This window comes from Sus scrofa, chromosome 7 (genome assembly GCF_000003025.6).
Source record: "Sus scrofa isolate TJ Tabasco breed Duroc chromosome 7, Sscrofa11.1, whole genome shotgun sequence".
Classification (NCBI taxonomy): domain Eukaryota; kingdom Metazoa; phylum Chordata; class Mammalia; order Artiodactyla; family Suidae; genus Sus; species Sus scrofa.
In genome coordinates, this window is record NC_010449.5 from 99,315,994 (window position 1) to 99,341,567 (window position 25,574).

Sequence of the window (25,574 nt, forward strand, 5' to 3'; positions counted from 1 at the left end):
CTTCTGTTTTTGGCATTAATGCAGTAATAAGAACTGTATTTACTCCTCCACCTTAAATAATTAAAGGAATACAAGATTTTCCAGCAAGGTAAAGTTAGTAATGTCTGGAAAACAATAAATTTTGTATAACAAGGCACAAAGAAGCAGGAAAACACAATCATAATGTGGAGAAAAATCAATCAATGAAAACAGACTCAGAATTACACAGATGACAGCACTATTAGATGAGGACATCACATAGGTTTTATAGTTATATTTCATATGTAACAAGGTAGAGAAAAGCATGAGCATATTAAAGACAGACATGGAAGCTTTTTTAAGGCCCCAAATCTAACTTCTATGAATATACAATGTCTAAAATTGAAAAAATATATAATGGGTGGAGTTCACAACAAATTAATACAGAAGAAAGGCTTCTGACCCTGAGGACATAGCAATATAAACTATCCAAAATAAAACACACAGAGGAAAAAAAAAACAAACAAACAGAAGAAAGCAACAAAAAAGAAAGAACAAAAGAATAACTTAAAGCAATTTAAAATATGTGGAGTCCCAGAAGTAGAGAGGAAATGAGAAGAGAAAAATATTTGAAGAACTAATAGCCAATAACTTTCTAAACTCAACATTATAAATCCACAGATCCAAAAAACTCAGTGAATTCCGGGGACAGTAACCATGATGAAAATGACACTAAGATACATAATCAATTGCTTAAAACTAGTGATAAAGAAAGCAATTTTAACAGCAGCAACAGTATAAAGGCATTTCCTGTATAAAGGAAGAAAGGTAAGAATGACAGCAGACTTCATCTCAGAAGTAATGTGAGCCAGAAGACAATGGAGCAATATCTTTGCAGTACTGAAAGAAAAACACCATCAACCCAAGATTCTATACCAAGCAAAATAGTTTTCAAAAAATGAAGACAATATAAAGATTTCTCCAGACAAACCTGAAGGAATCATCAACATGCCAGAAATACAAGAAATATTAAGGAAAACACTTTAGGCAGGAGGAAAATTACATCACCTAAAAATCTGGGTCTACACAAAAGAATGAAAAGCACCAGAAATCATATTTGTGAAACTATAACTTTTTTCTTATTAAAAAAATCACTTTAAATGATGATTATTGACTGTTTAAAGAAAACAAATAAAAATGTATTCTGGGATTTCTGCCACGTTTAGAAATAAAATGTGTGGTAGTACTAGCACAAAGTCTGGGAGAGAGGAAGTGAAGGTATATTGTTGTAAATTCTTATACTAGGCATAAAATGTTACAACAGTACTTGAAAGCAGACTAAGATAAGTTAAAGATATATACTATAAACCCTAAAGTCACCACTAAAAATATAAAGCAGAAGTATAACTCATAAGCTAGCAACAGAGATAAAATTAAATAATAAAAACATTCCATCCAAAAAGAAGGAAGAAAAAGAGGGGAAAAAACAAAGAGCAGGTAGGACAAATAGAAAATATATAGCACGATGATAGAATTAAACCTAACTGTTACACGGACTGAGTTGTATCCCCTTAAATTGTATGTTGATGGATTAGCTCCCAGTACTTCTGAATGTGACTGTATTTGGTAATAGGATCTTGTAAAGAGGTAATTAAGTTAAAATGAGATTGTCAGTATGAGCCATAATCCAATATGACTGGTATCCTTATAAGAAGTGTAAGCTGGCCACAGACGCACATATAGGGAAGACAGTGTGAGGATATAGAAGGAATACAATCTTCTACAAGCCAAGGAGAGAGGACTCAGAAGAAACCAAACCTACTGACACCTTAATCTTAGACTTTCAGTCTCTATAATTGTAAGAAAATACCTTTCTCTTGTTTAAGCCACCCAGTTTCCAGTACTTGCATTATGACAGACCTAGAAAACTAATATACTAACCATATCAACAATCATATTAAAATATAAATATTATAAATAACTCTGGTCTCCACCATACCACACCAGCCCAGCCAGACAAAACTGTCCTTTTTATTTTTTTGTCTTTTTGCCTTTTCTAGGGCTGCTCCCGAGGCATATGGAGGTTCCCAGGCTAGGGGTCTAATTGGAGCTGTAGCCACCGGCCTACGCCACAGCCACAGCAATGCAGGATTCGAGCCATGTCTGCGACCTACACCACAGCTCACGGATCCTTAACCCACTGAGCAAGGCCAGGGATCGAACCCACAACCTCATGGTTCCTAGTCAGATTCTTTAACCATTGCGCCACAACGGGAACTCCGAAATTGTCCTTTTTAATCAATAAATCTCTGCATCAAGAGGAGCCACATTTAAGGAGTTGATTTGGTCCTGATGTAGATCATAGCATCTGAGACTCCTATCCTGATGCTGTAGTTGGATGAAAATTTTGGGTGTCCTGGGATGGGGTATGAATATTTTGCGTGTGTGTGGAACATGTATAACTGTGACCCGAGGAAGGACTGTGGTGGGATGATGTCATTAATAACTCTAATTTTTCATGTGTCCTCCAAAAATGTCCAAGTCCTAACCTCCAGTTAACTTATTTGAAAATAGAATCTTTGCAGATATAATCAAGTTAAAGACAGAGTCATATGGGTCCCTAATCCAATCGTTGACAAGAAGAAAAGAGACATAGAAACATGCCTTCCATGTAAAAGCAAGCTCAGGCAAGCATGGAGTATGAGAAAGTTGTGCTTAGTTATATCAGCCCCTCATTACCTGCCCAGATGGACCCTGCATCTTGTGTGAGCCCGTTTCAAACAGAACTCCAGGAATTTGTATTGTCTGAGCTTTCAATGGCTGAACAATCTTTATGCATGTAAGGGCAGAAGGCTGGGTACACAGTGCATTGTCATTTCTGTGAAGGGAAGGCAAGAGGGACATGGATAGAGGAGCTACAGGTTTTGCCAGCCTTAAGTGGCAGAGCATCTTTTGGTCCTGACAATAGGCAACAAGATGGTGGTGGATATGAAAGGTGGCCTGATGGTGGGCAGGTATAAAAGCTAGGATGCTCTTCGCTGCAGGCAACCCAAAGTTGCTTAAACAAAAGGACATCTGGTATGTCACATAGTCTGCTATAAGTCCTGAAATAGATGTCACATAGTCCACATAAGTTCTAGAATAGATTTTTCAAGGTTGGTTGATTCAGGGCTCAACAGTGTTATCCTAGGTCCAGGTTCTTTTCCTCTCTCTGTCCTTTTATCCTCAGTTTTGACTTCAGCCTTGGTATGTTAGCAAGAAGTTTGTGACAATTTCAGATGTCATATTTAGACATGACAGTTTCCAGAAAAAGAAGAGACTTGGTATCTCCCTATGCTTGCGTCTAAGAGTAGAAACTTGTCTCAGAAGGCATCCCCATTAATTCTCCCCTCATGTCTCATTGCTCATAATTGGGTGATGTGCTGACTCCTGAAACAATCTGCATGGGGAATGGGATTCATCACCCCTTGAGATGGAGATGAGGTCAACATTCTACAAGCACATGGATTAGTGGGAGTGCTGTGGACTAAATTATCCTTCTGCCCCTCAAGTTTAGAAGTTGAAACTCTAACCCAGTGCCTCAGAATGTGACTGTATTTGGAGACAGGGCATTTAGAAGTGAATAAGGCTGTTAGGGTAGATCCCCAATCTAATCTGACTGGTGTCCTTATAAAAAGAAGAAATTGGGACACAGAGAGACATTAGGGGTGCACACAGAGAACAGACCACATGAAGAAGTGGCAAGAGGGTTGCCACCTGCAAGCCAAGGCTAGAGAGGAGAAACCAATACTCCTGGCACCTTGATCTTGGACTTCTAGCCTCCAGAACTGTGAGAAAATAAATTCCTGTTGTTTAAGTCACTCAGTCTGTGGTATGATTATGATAGCCTTAGCAGACTAATATATGAGGGACAGCTCTGTTAAAAATAATGAGGAGGATTGCCTGGTAGGCAGCCAGTAGTATTCACTACAGTAGTATTGAAAGGAAAGGAAAGACTAAGATTAGATGAACACAGCTTAGAGAAAGTGTGTGCAAGCTTTGGAGTCAGGCAGAGGTCAGTTTGGGAGTAGATGCTATCATTTACTAGATCTGTGAATTTAGGCAAGTTTATGAGCCTCTCAGAGCTTCAGTTTCCTCATCTATAGAATGCGGATAATATAAACTGTGATAGGCAGAATAATGCCTCCCCCCCGGGAATCTGAATATGTTACCTTGCCCAGCAAGAAGGACTCTGAAGACATGATTCAAATTAAGGACCTTGAGATTGGATGATTATCTTGGATTATCCATATGGATGCACATGGCTTCTTAGAAACAGAGAACTTTTCCCAGCTGTGGTCAGAGAGATTCGGTAGCAGAAGGAGGATCAGAAAGATTCGATGTTGCTGGCTTTGAAGGTGGAGGAAGGTACCACAGACTGGGGAATGTGGTGGGGCAGGGACTGGGAGGCAGTTCTCAAAGCTAGAAAAGCAAAGAAATGGATTCTCTGCCAGAGGCTTAGAAAGGAAGACAGCCCTGCTGGTACCTTGATTTCACCCTAGTGAGATCCATGTGGAACTTGTGACCTAGAGAACTGTAAGAGAATAAATTTGTGTTATTTTTAAGCCACTAAATGTATGATAATTTGTTATAGCAGCCAGAGGAGCTAATACAAACATCCATGTCAAAAAGAACATTTATTGAGAAGACGAAATCATGAATTAAAGTCTCAGCATGATGCCCAGCCCATAGTAAACCTTCAATAAATGTAACTTCAACAACCCCCATCCCCCCAATTCTATATGGTTGAGAAGGGTATGCGAGAGGGTATGTGTGGCATAGATGGCGTTTGGGCAAACCTCTGCCATCTGTCACGTGCAAAAGAGAAGTCTTCAAGAGTGCTGGGACCAAGGAGGAGAGCAAGTTTTGGGGAGTCATTCATTTTTCGGGTAATGCAAACACTTCCTGCCCTCCTTGGTGGACACTGCTTCTATTAGTAACATCGCTCCTATGGCTATTGGAAAATATTTCCAGAAAGATTCCAGAATGTCTTGGATCAGTTTGGAGAAGAGCTGAGCAAGGAAAAGAATTGTGGAGTGTCACCGAGGCAAAAAGAAAGACAATGTCCCTGTTCTTATGATACTTACATTCTAATAGAAGATGACAGAATATAAACAAATGGACAGCAAATAAACAGCTGATATTGGATTATGATACAGACCATAAGAAAAATAAAGATGATGAGAGAGAAGATGGCCAGGGGCGTAGGATTTCTTCAGATGGTATTAGAAAAACCCTCTGTGGAAATGACATTTTAGCCAAAACTTTGTTTTTTGTTTTTTTGTTTTTTTTTTTTAGGGCCACACTTGTGCGGCATGTGGAGTTTCCCAGGCTAGAGGTCTAATCAGAGCTGTTGCTGCCGGCCTTCACCAGAGCCACAGCAACACCAGACCCGAGCCCATCTGCAACCTACACCACAGCTCATGGCAACATCAGATCCTTAATAACCCACTGAGCCAGGCCAGGGATCAAACCCGCAACCTCATGGTTCTTAGTCGGATTCGTTTCCGCTGTACCATGACAGGAACTCTAGCCAAACTTTAAAGATGAGGAGATTTCTCGACCCTCACTGGCAAAACTCTATAGACAGATATTCTTGGTTGTAGGAAAGCATATGCCAAGGCACTGTGGGTGGGGGCAGGGAGGCAGGAAGGGAGAGCTTAGTGGGCTCATGCTGGGAGCAGGGGACAGGGGCTAGATCAAGGACTGCAGGCCTTGATGAGGACTTTCAGTTTATTGTAACTGCAGGGAATCTAATGAATCAGCAGAGGTTTTTTTGTTTGCTTTTGCTTGTTTTAGGATAAAGGAGGAGAAACCTAGTATTTCTTCCTGCGTGCAGATCCTTTTCAGGTGGTATTTGCCCATTCAACTTACAGTTCTAGCCTAATCATCAGTTGAAGAAAACTTGTTGATTAGACTCTTCCTCTTCTCAATAATTACTAATATTTTTTGGAGTGCTTAAATTGTGTCAGGCTCTAGGGGAAATGCTTTCACATTTGGACACAGTTAATCCTGTATGGCTCACCCTTGGCTTCTCTCCCGCCTCCAGTGTGCCTGCTCCCAGTCTGCTCACAACTCCTTATCCTCAGTACCTGCTTCACTATCAAGTCTGATGGCCTTTGCTGAGAATTGTCCCTCTCCAATTTTCCGTTCAGTCCTCTCTTTCTTGAATGTCCCCCTTCTCTGGCTTCTATATCCTTGTTCTCTTCCAATGCTCTCTGTTCTTTGAACTGGCTGCTTTGTCCCTTACAAGCTTCTCCTGCACCCTCTTTTCCTTGAGTGGTCCTGCCCAGGGCTCCCATTGTCACTAGCTTTCATTCAAATTTTCTCTTAATATTGAGACATACACTTCTAATTTCCTGTTCCCGCATAGTAAACAAGTATTTGCTTTTTTTTTTTTTTTTTTTGAACTGACAGTATTTACTGAGCACCTCTCATGTGCAAAGCACTGTTCTAGGAATTGGTGGGACTACAACAGCTAGGATAGGGTCTCTGGGGCAATGGAGTAGGCTTCATTTTTGTTCACACAGCTCTATCTCCAGAGCTTAGCATAGGGCCACACGTGTCATAGGTACTCAGTAAATATTTGTTATACGAGTCCTTTAGGTGGGGATGCAAACTTGCACATAATTGGCTCAGATTCAAGGCTGAAGAAGAAAATGCTATAATTAAGATGCTGGCAAGTGCTGAGAGAGCCCAACAGAGTAGATAAGCAAGGGGAAGTCTTCATGAAGGTGACATTGGCATTAAGCCTTTAAATCACCCCAAATCCCAGGAGAAATAGCAAGTGGTCTGGTGTACCAAGCGTGATGCAGGAGGTAGTGGAAGATGGATGATGTGAAGCAGCGTTTCAGAAATCTCACTCTGCTACCAGTGTAGAGAATGACTTATTAAGGAGAGACTGGAAGTGGTAAGAACAGTAAGGAGGCTGCTGCACCATCCAGAAGAGTGGTGGCCAACCAAGATGAGGCCAATGGCAGACAGAAAGTGAAAGAGGGAGGATGGATGCAAGAAAATTACCGAAGTAGGAGTTCCCGTCGTGGCGCAGTGGTTAATGAATCCGACTAGGAACCATGAGGTTGCAGGTTCGGTCCCTGCCCTTGCTCAGTGGGTTAACGATCCGGCGTTGCCGTGAGCTGTGGTGTAGGTTGCAGACGCGGCTTGGATCCTGCGTTGCTGTGGCTCTGGTGTAGGCCGGTGGCTGTAGCTCCGATTCGACCCCTAGCCTGGGAACCTCCATATGCCGCGGGAGCGGCCCAAAGAAATAGCAAAAAGACAAAAAAAAAAAAAAAAAAAGAAAGAAAGAAAGAAAATTACCGAAGTAGAATCCTTGAGGCTTGGCATTTAGCTAGTAGAAGATATAAGGAAAAAGTAGGTTCTAATGGCAAACTCGTTGGGTAACTGCATGATGGTGGTTATATTTCCCAAGCTGGGAACAGCAGAGAAGGGGCAAATATGATAGGGGCTTTGGAATAAACTAAGATTTGTTTTGACATCTTCAATCTGAGAGATGGTGGAGAAAACAAGTGGAAATATCTACCAGAAAGCTGAAATCAAAAGCTGGATTTCCAGAAATTTGGGAGCTTTCAGGGCTGATGGAGGCAACTGACACCATGAGAGCTGATATGATTTGTGGGAGAGAACTTCACTTAAGCAGAAAAAAGGGCTGATGGCTATAGACACTTGAACATTTCCATCTTTTTGTCCTGCGGGAGTCATAAATTCAGCATGTCCAAAGTCGAATTAATCATCTTCCCACCAAACCTTTTTCTCTCCTAGACTTCTCTAACTGTGCAAATGGCACTAATGACTGTTAGTCACTCTGGCTTGAGACCTCAGTCATCTTTGTCTCTTCCCTTAATTCTTTACACAGTAAGTTTCACCTATAGAAAATTCTGAAAATTCATAAAAATGACAGGTGGGAGATACAATCACTTATAATGGAACTATTTTGGATGATTCTGGTCATATTCCCATGCAAGTATAGACTTAATTTCCTTTATGTATGAGTAGAGTCATACTCTACATTTTTAAATCTTATTAAAGTACAGCCATCATACAGAGATCTACACAAGCAGAAACTAACGCCTTTTCATGTAATTAGTCTTCCACAATCAATTTTAAAAGGCTGCAAGGTATTCCATCCCATAATTATACTGTAATTTAGGTATCTAACCCGCGTGGTAGGATTCCTGGCTTTATTCTAGTATTCTTGCTCCTCCCTCCAGAATGCTACAAAGATGAATTTAGCTGTATTTAACATTTTTGTGTTCATTTCCATTTTTTTAAAAGAATAAAATTTGTAGAGGTAGAATTTGTGGGTCAAATGGCATGTGCATATTTAAAAATAAAACTTTTTATTTCAGAATAATTTTTGGTTTACAGAAATATTTTGAAGGCACTATAGGCAGTTCCTGTATACTCCACACTGTTTCCTCTATTATTAACATCTCACATTAGTATAGCACATTTGTCACAGTTCCAATGATCCAATGTTGAGATAACATTAACAAAAGTCCAGATTTCTTTATTTTTATTAATGTCCTTTTTCTATTCCAGTTATCCCATCAGGATATCTCATTACATTTAGTTGTCATGTCTCTTTAGACTCCTCTTGGCTGTGACAGTTTCTGAGACTTTCCTTATCTTTGAAAATTTTGACAATTATGAGAAATGCTGGTTAGACATTTTGTAGACGGTCCCTTACTTGGGAGTTGTCCATTTCTCCCTTTATGATTTGATTGGGGTTGTGACCTGTGGAAGGAAAGTACGGTAGAGATAAAATGCCATTCTCCTTCATATGGGATCTAGTCCACATACTATCGACATGTTTTATCACTGTTTATGTGAACCTTGATCACCCAGCTGAAGTAGTGCTTATCTAGTTTCTCCACTATAAAGTTACTCCCCTCTCCCCTTTCCATATTGTACTCATCGGAAGGAAGTCATTGCAGAGTCCACATTTAGAATCGTGAATTATGCATGCCTGGAGGAGTATCTATATAAATTTCTCGGAATTCTGCACCAGATATTTATCTCTTCTTACCCATTTATAAATTTATTTGTATCAATAATTGACATATCAGTTTGGCCTATGGATATTACTTTTATATTTCAAGTTATAATCCAAGACTATTTTACTCGCTTTGTTACTCAAGGCAAGTGTGTTTTTAGTAGTCTGAGTAACTCACTATAACGCTACCCCGCCAAAGGGGATACAACCCGAAGGGTTCCCTAACTTCAGGCACCTTTTATAAAGTAGATAGGCGAGCAAGGGCGAGGCCGATACCTCTCTCCAGCGTCCAATTTCCTGACGCCCTCAAGGTAGATGAAGCCTGCCAGGGTAGGCCCTTCCCCAAGACCGTCACCTCCACCCCATAGGCACCCCATGAATTGCCTGCCCCCTGACCGCCTCCCCTCCTTGCGCCTTGCCTTTCTTCCGGGTTCCTTGCCCCACCCCCACCCTCGTGGGGCGGAAGTGGGCGCGGCCGCGGGCAGGAAACGCTCGACAGGGGCGGGCCCTCTCGCGCAGACAGCCCCTCCCATTCTACCCCCGTCCCACCCCTCCGGCCCAGACCGGAAATGAGGTCAGAGAGGGAAGCCCCGGCGGGGAGACTCGGCCCCAAAAGCGGCGGCCGTTGGAGGTGGCTGCGGCAACCGGTGAGGGGGAGGGGAGGTGTGGGGGTCGGGGCCCAGGAGGCCGGGGCCAGCGAGGATCCCGGCTCAGGGCCGCTGCTGAGTGTCCAGAGGCGCCGCGGAGCCGCGGAGGCCGGCGGGAGGGGCGAGGGTGACGGAGCCTTGTTTTTCAGGGCCCATCTCGGGAGATGAAGGTCGGGCCATCTCCGGGGCGACAGTCACCTTCTCTCTTCTTTGCTTTCTGGCCCTTTGGGGCTGGCGACAGCGAAAGGGTTTGTTGCCCCGAGCTGCAGTCCCCCTCGTCCTTGGGAGCGGGCCAGGGCGTGGGGGGTAGTCCTTCGAAACACGCTTTTTCTCACGTACGTGGCCATGTTGCGACCCCTGAGCCCCGAGGGACCCTAGTCGTCAGGATTTGCATTTTGTCAGTTTCTGCCCTAGAAGGGCTGACCCCCTGACCCGGGTCAGTCCAAAAGAGAAGTTGCCTCCTACGCTCCCTCCCCCAATCCCGTCTCCCTCTCCGACCCTGGCCCGGCCTCTCATTTTACTTCTACTAGTTTCGAGATCCTTCCTTTGCGGCGGAGAAAACAGCCTTTTCTGCTTGCCTGTCTCGGGGGTCTTATCGGACTGTGCATCCAGGGAGGGCTGGGAGTTCCAGGGTTCTTCTGTTACTGCTCTAATTGCAGCCTTTGAGGCAAGCATTCTCCTGCACAGGCATTTGATTGGCAAGTTGTTCGGTAACTTAGTTCCAAGTTGAAGTTTGTACACTTCTGCCTGTGGTTTTTAAAGCAGTAGTTCTTTTCAGGGAAATAGATTTAGATAAGTGCGCCCCCACTTATATAGCTTGGTTTTAGGGACAGTTGTTCGCCAAACCCCAGTCATGGAGATTTAAACTACTTATTGCTTAAAGAGACTTGGTCATTTTATGAGTGTGGCTTTTTACACTGAGAAGTTTCGTTTGGTTGGTGGTTTTGGAGCTAGGTGCCCTTATTGCTCCTTCTGCCTTTGAATTGGTTGGCATGAAAATAGATTTTTAGGAAGTCCTTTGCAAAATGTAAACCGTTGAAAGGTAAATACGGTCTGAGAGTGGTGCCACAGAGTTTTAAACTCAAATTATGATCTTGAAATACATTGGACTTAAGGGCTAAGGAAAAAGAGCTAATTTAAAATGTATTTAATTAGATGTATGAAATATATTAGACATTTCCTTTTAAGAGGGCATATTGAAAATCACTCCTCCTCCTCTCAGGATCTGGAAGGTTTGCCTGTGAAGTGATCCCTGAAGTATGATGGTTTGACAAGAATAAGTTGAAAAATAGGAAGTTTTGGAAAGCTGTTAGCTGGACATTGTAGACTCCACTCATACTTGTCATTTCAGCCTCAGTTATATCCTGTGATTATCTGGCCCTAAGCACAGAATTTGGTTGATCATTCAATTTATTTTTCTGAAGGATGAGGAGAACTTAAAAGATTCTAATTATTCATGTACTCTATAAGGCTCTTTACTTGGTAGCTTCTGGGTGGTAGTTGGGACCAGAATGGGTGCCGATTTTTTTTTTTTTCCATGCAGAGAACAAGCCTGGGTCACTATAAATTCTTGGATCACTAAAACTGCAAGCAGTCTTCCAGAAAGTATGTCACTAAGTTGTCTTTCTGTTCCTGCCACAAGCACTCTTATTAGTGACCCCAGACCATAGAACAGTCTTTCATCCTGGTTTTGAAGTTGAGTGTTTTTCCGCTCCTATCTCATGAGACATTTTCTCATCTTTTTAGATCTCATCATCAGGTAATTTACTTTAGCAAGTTTAATTGGGGGAAAATGGGAAGGGTTTATTTCACTGAGTTTGCTTGTTGTTACTAACAACCCAGTTGTCATCTGGTGCTTAAGAATATGTTGACCTCAGGAATTTAACAAGTGCCAGACACCTATGTTTAGTGGTTTAAGGGAGTATGGATGGTAGGAATAGAGTCTAAGTGTAGCCAGGTAAAAAGTGACTTTATTTGCTATAGATAGGGTGCACTCTGCAGTTCCATGATCAATTTTTTAAAATTATTCAAAAACAACAGATCCTGAGTCTTTCTTTTTCTTCTTTCTTTCTTTTTTTTTTTTTTTGGCGAATTTCCATTTGGCAGATGTGGCCTCATGGATGAGCTGGTACATGACTTAGCCTCAGCCTTGGAGCAGACATCTGAGCAGAATAAGCTCGGCGAGCTGTGGGAGGAGATGGCCCTGAGCCCTCGGCAGCAGAGGCGGCAGCTTCGCAAACGGAGAGGCCGGAAGCGCCGTTCAGACTTCACTCACCTGGCAGAGCATACCTGCTGCTACAGTGAGGCCTCTGAGTCAAGTCTGGATGAAGCCATTAAGGACTGTCGAGAAATGGCCCCAGTCACCAATTTTAGTGACTCTGATGACACGATGGTAGCCAAAAGGCATCCAGCTCTCAACGCCATTGTTAAGAGTAAGCAACATTCTTGGCATGAGTCTGACTCCTTTACTGAAAATGCACCTTGTCGACCGCTCAGACGCCGTCGCAAGGTGAAGCGAGTGACATCAGAGGTGGCTGCCAGCCTTCAGCAGAAACTCAAGGTGTCAGATTGGAGCTACGAGAGAGGCTGCAGGTTCAAGTCTGCTAAGAAGCAGCGTCTGTCCCGCTGGAAAGAGAATACTCCTTGGACCTCCTCAGGTCATGGGTTGTGTGAATCAGGAGAAACGAGGACTTTCCTAAGCAAAACAGGAAGAAAGGAAAGGATGGAGTGTGAAGCAGATGAGCAAAAACAGGGTTCTGATGAGAACATGTCAGAATGGTGAGATCTCCCTTACTAAGTCAAAGATTTTCCTGGTTAATTTTACCCAAAGCACAAATCCCCAGTCTTGATGAGTTCAACTTTCTTTCACCCCTGCCACTGTAATGCTGACTTTGTAGCTCCTTTAACTAATCAGGTAGTGTTTAGCTTCTTAAAGTAAATTCATGGTCCTGTTTGCCTACATCAGGAAGGCTTATTTTATTTTATTTTATTTTTTGTCTTTTTGCCTTTCTGGGGCCGCTCCCGTGGCATATGGAGGTTCCCAGGCTAGGGGTCTAATTGGCACTATAGCTGCCAGCCTACACCAGAGCCACAGCAATGCGGGATCCGAGCCACGCCTGCGACCTACACCACAGCTCAGGGCAACGCCGGATCCTTAACCCACTGAGTGAGGCCAGGGATCGAACCCACAACCTCATGGTTCCTAGTCGGATTCGTTAACCACTGCGCCACGACGGGAACTCCAGAAAGGCTTATTTTATAGAAACACACTTGTTTCTAAAAATTGTTTAAAACATGTACCTCAAATGTATAACCAAGAGTTTTATTTTTAAAACATTTTGCTGCTCTTTATGCCATGTACTTCATATATAGATACTTTCTGTTTTTTAGAACCAGGGCCTCAGCAGAGGCTGGGGGGTGTGTATGTGTGGATTGGGGGGAAGTATGCAGGTGTCAGGCATACGGAGTTTGTAAATGTTCCTGGTAACTGTCTTTACCCATTAAGAATCATGGTTTTAGATATTTATAGGCTTTAATTTTGTTCTATGCTACCTACAGTTTGACTATTGAGTTTATTTTTATGGCTGACATGCAAGTTGTCTGAACACATGGTAGGCTATGAAAATAACAGTACTGAATCTCATTAGTCTTACAGCAGATGTCATCAGGCCGGAAAAATATGTCTCTAATGAGTGCACATTTAAAATGTCAGTGTAATTTTGGGGGCTTTTAACTTTTTTACATCTCAAGTAGATAGTCCTAGGACTATTGATATACTCCCTGGCTTGATACTTTAATATTATTATGAATATTAATGTGTGATATCTTTTTCTCAGTGAGGATGCCGTTGGTATTTTGGATGCGGCAGTTCTTTGTGGTGTCTCGTGTCTTACAGCATGTATGGCATCCCTCTGTTGTCCCCTCCTTTCATAGTATCAAAACAAATGGCTCTGTGGGTGCTCCCCAGGTGGGTTGAGTAAGTCTCAGTTGAGAACCACTGTATTCTATTATTTTTAATATTAGTTAGCGTTTATTAACACTAACTGTGTGCCAGCCACTGTATTATTGTGTGGAACATGTATTCTTATTTAATGTTCACAACTCCGTTGTCTGGTAGGTACCGCTATTTGTATTTTGTAGAAGAGGAAGTGGAGGTAATGAGTTTGTAGGTGATGTGCCCGAGGTCACCCCGTAGCAAAACTGGACCTCAGACTTGATTACGCAGCTCATAGTTAACCATGATGTTGTGGTGTTCTCTGAGCTTGCCTTTTCATGGCTCTTTTTCTCTCTCTTCTTAACTTTTATGACTGTGTATAACGGATGACCTTTCTGAGGACTTTGCTTCTGACGTTTGTCTGAAAAACAAAGGCATAAATCTTAGGAACTTGGAGGTGATGCTTTGTCAGTAATAGGAAAAGCTGTTCAGGTCTGTGTGCCTGTACATTTCATAGGTGGTTTTTAATCCGGCTTTAAAATTTTTTCTTACTAACTTTATATTTGCCAGTCTGTGCACCTAGGTAGGCTTATAATTTGGCTTTCATGATTTTCCTCTAATGTGTATTCTAAGACCTGTTTACCCAATTTGTATGTGTAATTTTGGAATATAAAGATTTTTATTCCCCTCATCGTGCTACTTGTAATCAAACAAGAAATGCTTAGTCAACTTGTTGACTTCACAATATTGAAACCCTCAATTGAGGCATTCAAGTTTGTTTTAATATCAAGCTTACATACCAAATAGTCATCATCTTGCTGTTAAGAATGGTAATTAAAAAAAATCTCTTCTGGGGATGATATTTTTGGGTGTGTATCTTTCTTCCCCAGAATTTCTTGTTAAATCATGACATCATTGTGTGAGCGACTGTTAACTCTGTCTACTCTGAGATCACAGCCCAAGTGTGGTTCCAGATACAGAGCCTGTAACGTTGCAGTGAGGCACTTCGGTCTTTCTAGATTCTTCTTACCCCAGACATGTCTGCTGCACATTCTAGTCAAGTTGTGATAATATATATTCTAGTTATCTGAAAGCCTGGATAAACTGAGATAGGCAGCAATTCTTATGAAATACTTATTCTTTTCAAGTTGAGGAGACCTTGTTCCCCTATTTGGGCTATTTCCCTGGCCCATGATTTAAGAGTTTTTTCGAAGAACCCAGAGTTCTTTGGTGGACACCAAAATCCGTGTAGCTATGAGGGCATAATGGGTGGAATAGTTGCAGACAAAGAATGAGAAAAATTCTTCTTTAAAATCTAATTATTTAAGTTCACCTTTGCTTATGCTAATTCATCTGTAGTTACAAACAGAAGTGCTTTGTGTTTTTTTCCCTCTGGGGAAAGAAGGTGATTCTTACTTATTCTTTGACTTCATATTATGTTCAGTCTGTCAGCAGTGAGGAATTATTAGGCACACCTCATAAAATAGGACCAGCGGGAGTTCCCGTCGTGGCGCAGCGGTTAACGAATCCGACTAGGAACCATGAGGTTGCAGGTTCGATCCCTACCCTTGCTCAGTGGGTTAAGGATCCGGCGTTGCCCTGAGCTGTGGTGTATCTCGAGTCCGATCCCGAGTTGCTGTGGCTCTGGTGTAGGCCGGTGGCTATGACTCTGATTCGACCCCTAGCCTGGGAACCTCCACATGCTGTGGGAGCGGCCCAAGAAATGGCAAAAAGACGAAAAAAAAAAGAACCATCATTTGAGTATGTTTAAGTAGGAAATAGTTTATGATTTAGATATTTTACTGTTTTAGTGAGTTGGTTCTGTCAGAATTTTCCCTCTTTTCTGCATTAAAGGTAATACTTTCAAGAGTCCTCTTGGTTATTTAAATCTCCTTGGATGAGCCATTTTATTTGCATACAAATCAAAGTGTGAAGCTTACTCTTTGTTAGTGGTATGGAGAGTTGTCAGTAAATGATCCAGCTTGCAAAATTATTAGGAGGAAGTTGTCATTAAGTATTACTTGCCTAGTCAAAGGATAGAGTTCTTTTAAAAAGTGTGTGTTAGGTGTTTTAGGTTTGAAAATGTATGTTTCAGTCAAAGAACTTTATTTCTACTTTCCTTAAATTCACCCTGCTAACTAAACATCGAGTAATTCTCAGCTTAACCGATAATTTTTGCTTTTCTCTTTCCCTTCTTCCTTCAATTCTGTACCCAACCAATCCCTCAAGAGTTCTGAGGAACTGAAAGTGGTTATGATGTAGTAGTTTTTTAATGCCTGAAAAAAGCAGTTATTATTTTATTATTTTTCTCTGCATGTGTTTTCCATTCTAAAATGGAACAACTCTTTTGTAAAATTATTTTCTACTGATCTTTATTCCTATTGTCTATATAACAGCTATTAATTAGGTGAGTCATAGCCTAATTTTGCTTTATTCTTCACTAACAGATCATGAATTTATTTCCCTTAAGTATAGTTTTCTTCTTTCGTAAGTGAATTGGTTTGGTGATGGCCTGAAGTTGCAGTCAGGAGCTTTCCTAAGGTGATGTATTAGAAGCTGATCTCACAGGAAAGAAAATATTCCCTTCTCTTGGAAGCCAAGTGACAGAGATAGAGTGCTAAACCTTCCCCCTCCTTCTCTAGCCCAAGCTGACCTTCTGCGGCCCCTTGGTGCCTCTTGTTTTCTTATTTTTATAGAAAATCAATATCCCTTCTGACACAAACAATAGCTCAGAAGCAAGAATAAATGAGAGAAAGCTGAGATCTCTGTCCATCACCTCTCACTTTAACTCCCTCAAACTCTTTAATTATGAGCGTGCTTTGCTCCAGGTATTTGCGACAGTGAAATTGCTAAATGAGGACCATTTTAACCAAAGATTGGGTGATCAATAACACTCTATAGCAGTAGCTTGTTGGATCAATAGCATTCATTATTTCATGGTTAAGGTAAGTAGCCTCCTTTGCAAGTGGAGGTCATTAATCAGGGGTTACTGGAACTGTGGGAAAGAATATATATGGTAGATTGAGGATGTTCTGTTTTCTGTTCTGACCAAGAGGATATTTACCTTTGTTGCAAATTGTTCCATTGCATTTGAGAGTATTGAATAGCTAGCATAGTGTGCTTATATAGATTTATTTAAAGCTCTGCTACTATTTCCTTAGGAACAATTGAAAAAGACAACTTAGAAGGTGGAGTTGATACTTTAGTGTTTGAAGATCTGTCTTCTTGAAAGAAATGTTAAGATTATTCTGTGACTCCAGAGGATGGAACTTGGACTCATAGGTAGAAAGTACAGAGTCAAGTGTTGCCTCAGTATAAAACACGACATTCTGAAAATTAGAACTTTATAAAAATGAAGTGAGTTGTTTTACCAGGTAGTGAGTTCTAGATCACTGGAGGGATTCAACCCTGGGCTTGGCGACCACTTACTGAGTTATTGTAGAGTTGGAGAGGTTGAACTGAATGACCTCTGAGGCCCTTTGCAACACTGATTTTGTAATTCTTCTCGGTCACAACCTCCTTCTCATCACTGTAACTTCATATTTTAAAAAGCATCTGGTAAGCAGCCTCAGCTGCTCCCCCAAATACTTATGAAAACATAAAACATTGCAGACATACATTGCCAGAGACCAGGACTTAAAGTTAACTTATTGGCCAGGTTTTCTCCGACACCAGTGCTAATAGAGCTGCACTGGAGGGTGCAGCTGGAAGTCCACATAAGCAGTGCTGAGCCTGCCCTGACGGTAGGTAGTCAGCCCTTGGTTCAGAAAGGAAGGGTTTGGTTCAGTCATAAAATTGGGTAGCTTCAGTTTTGAGCCAGAGTGTTGTTTCATCCTTTACTTCCCAATCAGTATCTTTCAGTTTCTATTTGGAGGGTGTAACTCCCAGGATATTCTCAGATAGGGAATCATAGTGTGTGCATTTTGTGTTTGGCAGGAGGAGGTAGTCATAGCGTGTTGCGTCCTGGGAAATGCAGTCTCCAAGAGTAGTTTACTGTTGGCATGGAGAGAGAAAGAAGAAGCACTCTTAATAGTAGTGCATTCTGGAAACTGTAATGTTTTATATACCTTCATTTATTGCAAACTCCTGGAGTGGGCTCAGAATCAGTGAGGGTTAGAAGAAGATCCCGTCTCAGTCCAGCATAGCTGGATGAGATGAAATGCTACCAGTGACACTGGGAATTAGGCTAGGGACTCTGTACATCATCCTCTTGGCCAGCTGTAGATGGGAGAAGAGCACGTTACCCATATCCAAGGGAGTAGAGAATGGGACCAGGGTAATTACATACCCTTTCTGTTGGTGTATACCAAATTCTAGGTAAAGCACTTCTCAACAGGAGGCCATTGAACAAATTCTGCAGAATAAGGGAGAGAGATCATCATCCTGAATGTTCACAGGAAGAGCACATCTTTGAAAATGATTGCCAGTGGAAACCAGAAGAACTTTCTAGAAAATCTTCGTTAGGATACAACGAGGTATAGTCACTTTGAAACAGGAGCAATGAGTCATAAGGACAGTAAGACAACTATATCAAACCCATTAGTATGGGAGGAAAAAGTGAAGGGAAATTCAAAATGTAATTGTAATGTTAAAATGAAGGACAATTCATTCTGCAGAAAACTGAGTTGGTGATGTGGAAAACTTTGGAAACTCTCCCAAAATGTACAGAGAGGAGATAAAAGTGAGAGAGAAGATGATAGATCTGGAGGACAGAGAATAGAGGCCCGATCGGCAAGTATGTAAATATTCCCAAAGAAGAAACCAAAGCTTTGATGTGGAAGAATAATTTGTATAGCTGAAGAGAAAACGTGTTCCTGGGTTGAAAAAAAATTGAGTATAGAGATTAGAAGGGAAAACTAAAGAGACCTCTCCTTAGACATATTTGGCAGTATTTTTGCATTCTGCATTGGTGGTGAGAGTGGAGCAATTATTAGGAAAAGTCTCAAAAGGGATGAAAATAAGGTTGGCTTTCATCCCCACGGCACTGAATGTGAGGGGCTAGACCTGCCTGTAGAATTTTGAGGAGGGGAATGTTGCTGTCTTCCCCCGCCCCTTCTCTGAATTTTATGTATTGCTAAGATAGATTTCAGGTGGAAAGGCACCAGAAATTAATTCTCAGATATTCAGGTCTCAGAGTGTATGCTCTTTAAAAGTTTACTCTGAAAAGACATTTCATGTAACTGAGGATGAATCTCTGTTAGCTCTAAGAAAAGGTAAGTCTCAGGATAGGGGGACTTCTCTAAGGCCTATCCCATAGGTCAATAGTAGAGTCCTGACAAAAATTATCATCTCCACAGAGTGTACCTGGTTACAGTAGCTGCGTAAATGAATGTGTGAGAGTAGAGAGGTTGCTGCCACCTTTTGTGGTACCATCTGAACGAAACTGAAAAACAAACTCCCTTGTTACATTCTCATAACCTGCTACAGGAATAATCTTGTGGTTGGTGTGAGGTACTTCTCTGAAAAACCTATCCCTCAGTCATGTTTACTTCTGGACTCAGTAGTCTAATTACATATGGTTACAAATGTACCACCTCAATCCAGGAAGAAGGAGGAAAAAAAGTTGAGCAGAGATGTTTTGGATGATAGGTGTAGGAGGGACCTTTCTTCTTTTCTGAATTCTAAGTCAATATTTTTTTGTTAAATGTATTTTTATTTAATAAAACATTAAAATGAGAACCCCTTACTTCTTAGCATGATGATGTAAGCCATAACTCTGTCCTGCTTCTTTCTTTCAAAATTGGATGTAAAAGACACCTCTTATTTAAGCTACTTGGCTAATCTTGAATGAGAATCGCAAGTGGTAACTTACTGATACCAACTTTTGATTATAGAAGATAAACTAATTCTGTATCTCCTTAACTGTAATTGTGAAAGGTATAAATTACTCTCATTCAGTTCTAAGTTTTTAGTTTTCCATGGTTAGAAATGAAAGAATTAGCAAGATTTTAGGTCAGTGGACAAGCTGTGTTTTTTCCTTTCCATTGTGGGAATTCAGAGAGGTATGTCTTATTGAAGTTAGAAGTGTCGCACTAGAGCTAGGAAGAGGGGAATTATTTTCATGAAAGAATTCATAAAAATTCTGTTATTATCTGTTGCTGCAGAGAAAATTGCCCTAAAACTTAGTAACTTTATAAAACATTTATAGTCTCAGATTTCCTTAAGTCAGGAATCTGGGAGCAGCTTAGCTGGCTGACTCTGGTTCAGAGTCTCACACTGTTGCAGTCAAACTGTTGGTCAAGGCTACAGTTGTCTTAGGCTCAGCTGGGGCTAAGGAAGCCACTTCCATGCTCACACACAGGGCTTTTGGCAGATCTCATTTCCTCGTTTCCTTCTCCTCTTGGAGAGCCTCGGTCTCTTTCCATGTGGCCCCCTTTACAGGGCTGTTTAGCATCCTCGAGACAAGGTAATTGTCTTCCCCTAGAGTGAACTGTCTGAGAGAGGAGCAAGAGGGAACTCTCACTCGAGTGCCCAAGGCGGAAACCATTGTCAGTTATAACCTAGTCTTAGAAGTGACATACCTTTCCACCTGCCTCTGCTGATGGTTACATAGGCCAACCAGGGTGTGAAATACCAGGAGGCTGGGATCATTGGCAATCTCTGGGAGCCTGGTTACCACAGGTGGCTGCTGGTCTTCTGAAACTTGTTCCTAACTTAGTGTGAAGCTAAATTCAGGAATAGTATTCTCGGACTAATATTTTCCCAAAACTTACTAAAAGAATGTTTTTACTTTGATTTCAAAGGAGGGACACTCAAGAACTATAAAAGCAAACAAAGTATAGAGCCTCAGAATGTATATTGTTGTATTTTAAGTAGGTATACTGAAGATGAATATTTGTTTATTTTGGCCACATCTGCAGCACGCAGAAGTTTCCAGGCTAGAGATCGAACCCAGGCCATAGCAGTGACCTGAGCTGCTGCAGTGACAGTGTGGGATCCTTCACCCACTGTGCCCACAAGGGAATTTCTGATTTTTTTTTTTGCTTTTTAGGGCCACACCTGCAGCATATGGAGGTTCCCAGGCGAGGGGTTGAATTGGAGATATAGCTGCCGTCCTACGCGACAGCCACAGCAAGGCAAGTTCCAAGCCATGTTTGTGACCTACACTGCAGCTCATGGCAACGCCGAATCCTTAACTCACTGAATGGAGCCAGGGATCAAACCTGCATCCTCATGGATGCTAGTTGGGTTTGTTACCACTGAGCCATGACGGCAACTCCCTGAATATTTATTTTTAAAATTTCAGATATGGCATTAAGGAGGAGAGCTTCTCTCTGAAGTGAGTTAGTGATTAGTTTTCTTGGTGCTCAGCATGTATGATGCATATTTAGCTAATAAGCAATAGTAGTCAAAGTACAGCGAGAGCTTCAGCTGTGTGTGAATGTTTTAAGTAGCACAAAGCAAAGGAATACTTTTTCCCTAGTTCAGTTAATCTGTTTACATTTTCAGGAGAATGAGAAATGAGAAGTGCTGAAATTCTTAAGTATCTTATGAATAGAGAAACATGGAATTTACTTTTAGTTAATGAAGTGAATCTGTCTGTACCACCTATGTTTTGGTGGCCATTCAACGAGCACATGGAGATAAGCCACCCTGGCCCTGTTGCTTATTTGCTGTGTAATACTGGGCAAGTTGCTAAACCTCTCTAAGCCTCATACCTTCATCTGTAAAGTGAGGTTGCCATAGTTACTTTATAAGGTTTTGTGGTAGAAGAAATGAAGTAATGACTATAAAGCACTTAGTACTTTGGCCTGTAGTAGATCCAAAAAATGGTATTACTGATATTAATAGTAGCCGTCTATGTTAATAGTTTTCCTAATAATTCAATTACCAAACCTGTTCTTGAGATACTCATTTAGATATCTGCTGAGAGCAGTGTCTCCCTCTCGGGTGAACTCAGTGCAGGAAAAATACTAGATTTCATAGGCCACATATTAGTTTTCCTTTTAAAGTGAAAATAGATTTGAGTCCCTTAGAATTTAGATTACTATTTTAATAAGAATGCAAGTGAGGAAATTACTATTAGTTTAGCCTCAGAAATAATAATATTTGGGAACATGTAAGAATTTTGCCCTAGAAGTAGCTTTTTACTCTTTTATCCTTTGCCTTCACATAATAGCCCTACAGCCTCACAAAGTGGGTTCACATGCCTCATAGCATCCCATCCTCGGTGCAGTCCATCCACATTTTATGTGCATGGAAACAGGATTAGAGAGGTGCAGTGACATGACACAGAGGCCGTACAAGGGGAGGCAACAGAGCTGATTTGAAGGAGTTCATTCCATTTATGTAGCATTTACTGAAAACCAGAAGATGAATAGACATGCTTTGTTTGTGACTGGAGCTGATGCATTCTCTTGTGTCTTACTCTTTTTTTTCAGTGAAACCAGCAGTGTGTGTAGCAGCAGTGACACAGGGCTCTTTACCAATGATGAAGGACGGCAAGGTAATCTTGATCCCAGCCTTGGGACATTGGCTCAGTGTTTCTGGGAAGATTCTCATGGTTCTGGGAGTAACTTCCTGAGAATACGATGGCTGTCTGATAGTGGTTCTCACACTTTGACAGGGCATAAGAGCCACCTGTCAAAGTGTTAAAACTATAGGTTCATGAGCTTCTAGAAATTAAATAGGTCTAGAGTTGGCCCCTGGCATCTGCATTTTTTCGCAAGCACCTGTGGTGATTTTTTTTGCAGGTAGTTAAGACTTTGAGAATTATTGATCCCAGGGGGTTATAGTGTCAAGGATGGGACTTTGGGAAGTTGCTTCTATAAACCAAAAAATAACCTCATTATTATTATTTTTTGTCTTTTTTTTTGCCATTTCTTGGGCCACTCCTGCGGCATATGGAGGTTCCCAGGCTAGGGGTCGAATCGGAGCTACAGCCACCGGCCTACGCCAGAGCCACAGCAATGCAGGATCCAAGCCGCGTCTGCAACCTACACCACAGCTCACGGCAACGCCGGATCGTTAACCCACTGAGCAAGGCCAGGGATTGAACCCGCAACCTCATGATTCTTAGTCGGATTCGTTAACCACTGCGTCACGGCGGGAACTCCAAAATAACCTCATTATTACTGGATGTTAAGACATTCCTATTTTCACAGAGAAATTATTTTATAGTCTTATTTCTACAGAACACTGTAGTGTTCTGGGCTAATATATTATAGAAAACATCTTTCTGAAGTTTGGTGAGCACTGTGAATAAGGTATATGTTAATTATTCTTTATTTTTACTACTTAAACAGTAATTTGGTCTTGTCCTGTACACTTGCTTAGTGTCATACTAATTGTGTACCAAAAAAGAATTTCTAAGAGCTCCTTTGGCTTCTAGTTTTCTTAATCTAAATAAGGGATTTGGAAAATCTCTGAAGTCCCTAATGAAATCCAGTGATTTTTCTCCAAGGGTTAAGTAACTAACTGAAGGACAGAAGCATGGTGGCTACATGTCTGGATTGATACGGATAGGCTCCTTAGTAACTGAAGGGATCCTGTGTCTGTGAGACTTAGGTTCCAGGTCCTGATTTTGGAGAGAGATCATGAGAAGGTATCTCACCCATACCAGAGTTGGGGACATAGATAGAGTTGTTGAGCTTCCTGCCATAATGGAGGTTGTGAGTTCATTTCTATCATTTTCTGATTCTGAGGGAGCTAGTGTCATTAGAAGCTGTGTGGGCTCTAATTAGGGTCTAGATTTCTTAGGAAAGACTGGAGCATACTTTCAGAATACTCATTTTCTTTTTCTTTGCTTCTATATAGAATCATAAGGCACCTCTTAAAGGCTATAGAATATGTATATAGAGGTATATGAAAATGTGGACCTATTACAACAGGTTAAGTTTGGGACCTTTGGGAAGCCTTTCCACTGTTAAGGAATCCTTGGTGTATTATGGATGTTTGTAGAATATTTTATAGTTTTAGCTTTCCTCTTTGTTTCTGCCTCAACTTCACACATTTTGGTAATATTTATATGCTTAGAGTTCTCAGCACAAAGTCTCGTTATTTACTGCTTCTATGTCTTTGTTTACGTTGGTCTTTCTGCCTGAAATCTCATTCTTACTCTTCCTTGAATGGTCATCTTCCAAGACAAAGTTCTCCTTTTGCTCTTCTGGGGCATATTTATGGACTCCATGTGTAGGTTTTCTTGGCCTCAATTTCTCATTGGGTTTGGCCAGTAGGAGGCAACAGCAGAGGTTTGTTGAGAAGGAGGTAAATAAGACTGGGTGTATTAGTCAGGTTTTTATTATGATAATACTCTTTAGCAGACCTCAGATTTCAGTGGTTTACTACATCAATTTCTTGCTGTGGGACTTGAGGTTGGCTGTGGTTCAATTGATCTTTTTTGGGCTCAGCTGGTCTCCAGGCTTCAAGTTAGGTTTGTAGCTTCTCATTTTTTCTTATTCTGTGACCTAGACTAATGGAACAATGAGCTCTCTGTGACATGGACTTCTCCTGGTGGCAGATATGCATGGCAAATGACCAAACCAGACCATATATGAATATTTAAAGCTTTGGCTTGAATCTCATCCACTAATGTTCTCCTATCTAAAGCAAGTCATATGACCATAAACCCAGTATTTTTAGATGAGGAAGTGTGCTCTGTCTCAAGGGGAAAGGGCCAAGGGCAGGGGTGTATCATTCTATTATAGGGAGGTAGTGAAGAGTTGGAAACAATCATGCAGTGTACCACATCGGGTTACAGTTCTCCCCAACTCCCTTTCCGTTGGACTGCAGGTTAGTCATGATTATGTTCTTCTGTGTATAGGAAGGCTGCTGCTTCTCCTGTAACCACAGTTCTCTCTACCTCTAGGAATGGCAGAAACTCCCTGCTGTGCTGGCTCTAGGATGCTTCTGCATCCTTTTGGCTTCTCCTAATACTGACTAAACCTTTGTAAATGATCACTTCACTGAAATCTCAAATACCCCATTTAAATGTGTGCATGTTTCCTAAAGGATTTCTAATTTGCTCCGTGTAGGGGTCATCTAGAACCCTTAACTCTTTTCTTTTCCTGTCCTTACTGCTTTCTTATCACCATATTATTACGTTATTGTTTATAGCATTGGTGCTATTGAAGCTTTTCAGAGGCATGACTTTTTTATTATTCGGTACCTCAGTAGGTAACACATTGCCTGGCACATATATAAGCTCTTAATAAGTAGTTATTTGGGAACCCAGATAAGGAGAAAATGCTCCCTTTTCTCCCTCAAACAGGATTATACATAGAACCTTAAGTTATAAAACAACCAAACCTATTTTGGTTAAAGCAAGATCCTAGAGGAGCAGGCCGTCCAGAGCCTGATCCACTGAGTCTTTCCCTTATTCCCTGGCAGCACTCTTTTGAGGAGCTCCTGCATCAGGCATCCTAGCGAACCCAGGTTGAAGACTGCTGGTCTAGATGATCTCACAGGGTTCCTTCCAGTCCAGTGAGTCCCTTTTTATATTATCAAAAAATCTTGAGTGAAAGCTTAAGAACCAAAAAAAACTCCATTGTGGCCTGCTGTTTGTCATCAGAAAATATGATCTAGCTAAATATACTCTAAATGGCCTAAGGAATACTTAAGGATATGAAAGAATTAATACATTGACTTGTAGTAAAATTAATCATTGATAATTCTGATGCCTGTCTTTAATTCATCCTTATACATGGTTTGGTGAGATGCTTTTAGGGCAGTGGTTCTCAAAATGTGGTCCCCGGACCAGTTTAGCATCAGTCACTAGGGAATTTGTTAGAACTGCAGATATTTTGTTCTGTACCAAAATCAGAAACTTTGGGTTAGGGTCTATCAGTCTATGTTCTAGTAACCTTTCCTGGTCCTTCTGATGCACACTAAAGGTTGAGAACCATTGTTTTAGAAATATAGCTGTTGGCAGTATGTTTTTATAAGCCAACACTTCAAGTAACATCTTTAGTGGCTTCATTTTCCCCTTTTAAAGATTTCTGCATTGAGTTATTATCCTGTTAGTGGTCCATGAATCTTCATGTGA

General features: G+C 41.3%; 1 protein-coding gene across 4 annotated transcripts in view; it reads left to right on the forward strand.

Annotated features, from left to right (window-relative positions):
* The window catches only part of GPATCH2L (G-patch domain containing 2 like), a 50,756-nt gene continuing 34,724 nt past the window's right edge, over positions 9,543-25,574 (forward strand). The window contains exons 1-4 of one of the 4 annotated variants that reach the window (XM_021097999.1): positions 9,591-9,657; positions 11,201-11,262; positions 11,764-12,435; positions 21,973-22,037. In XM_021097999.1, the coding sequence (XP_020953658.1) occupies positions 11,774-12,435; positions 21,973-22,037 (727 nt within the window). In that variant the 5' untranslated portion in view covers positions 9,591-9,657; positions 11,201-11,262; positions 11,764-11,773. Of the gene's footprint in view, positions 9,658-11,200; positions 11,263-11,763; positions 12,436-21,972; positions 22,038-25,574 lie in introns of all 4 variants that reach the window. The other 3 variants (XR_002345562.1, XM_005666353.3, NM_001243404.1) reach the window with 3 other exon arrangements.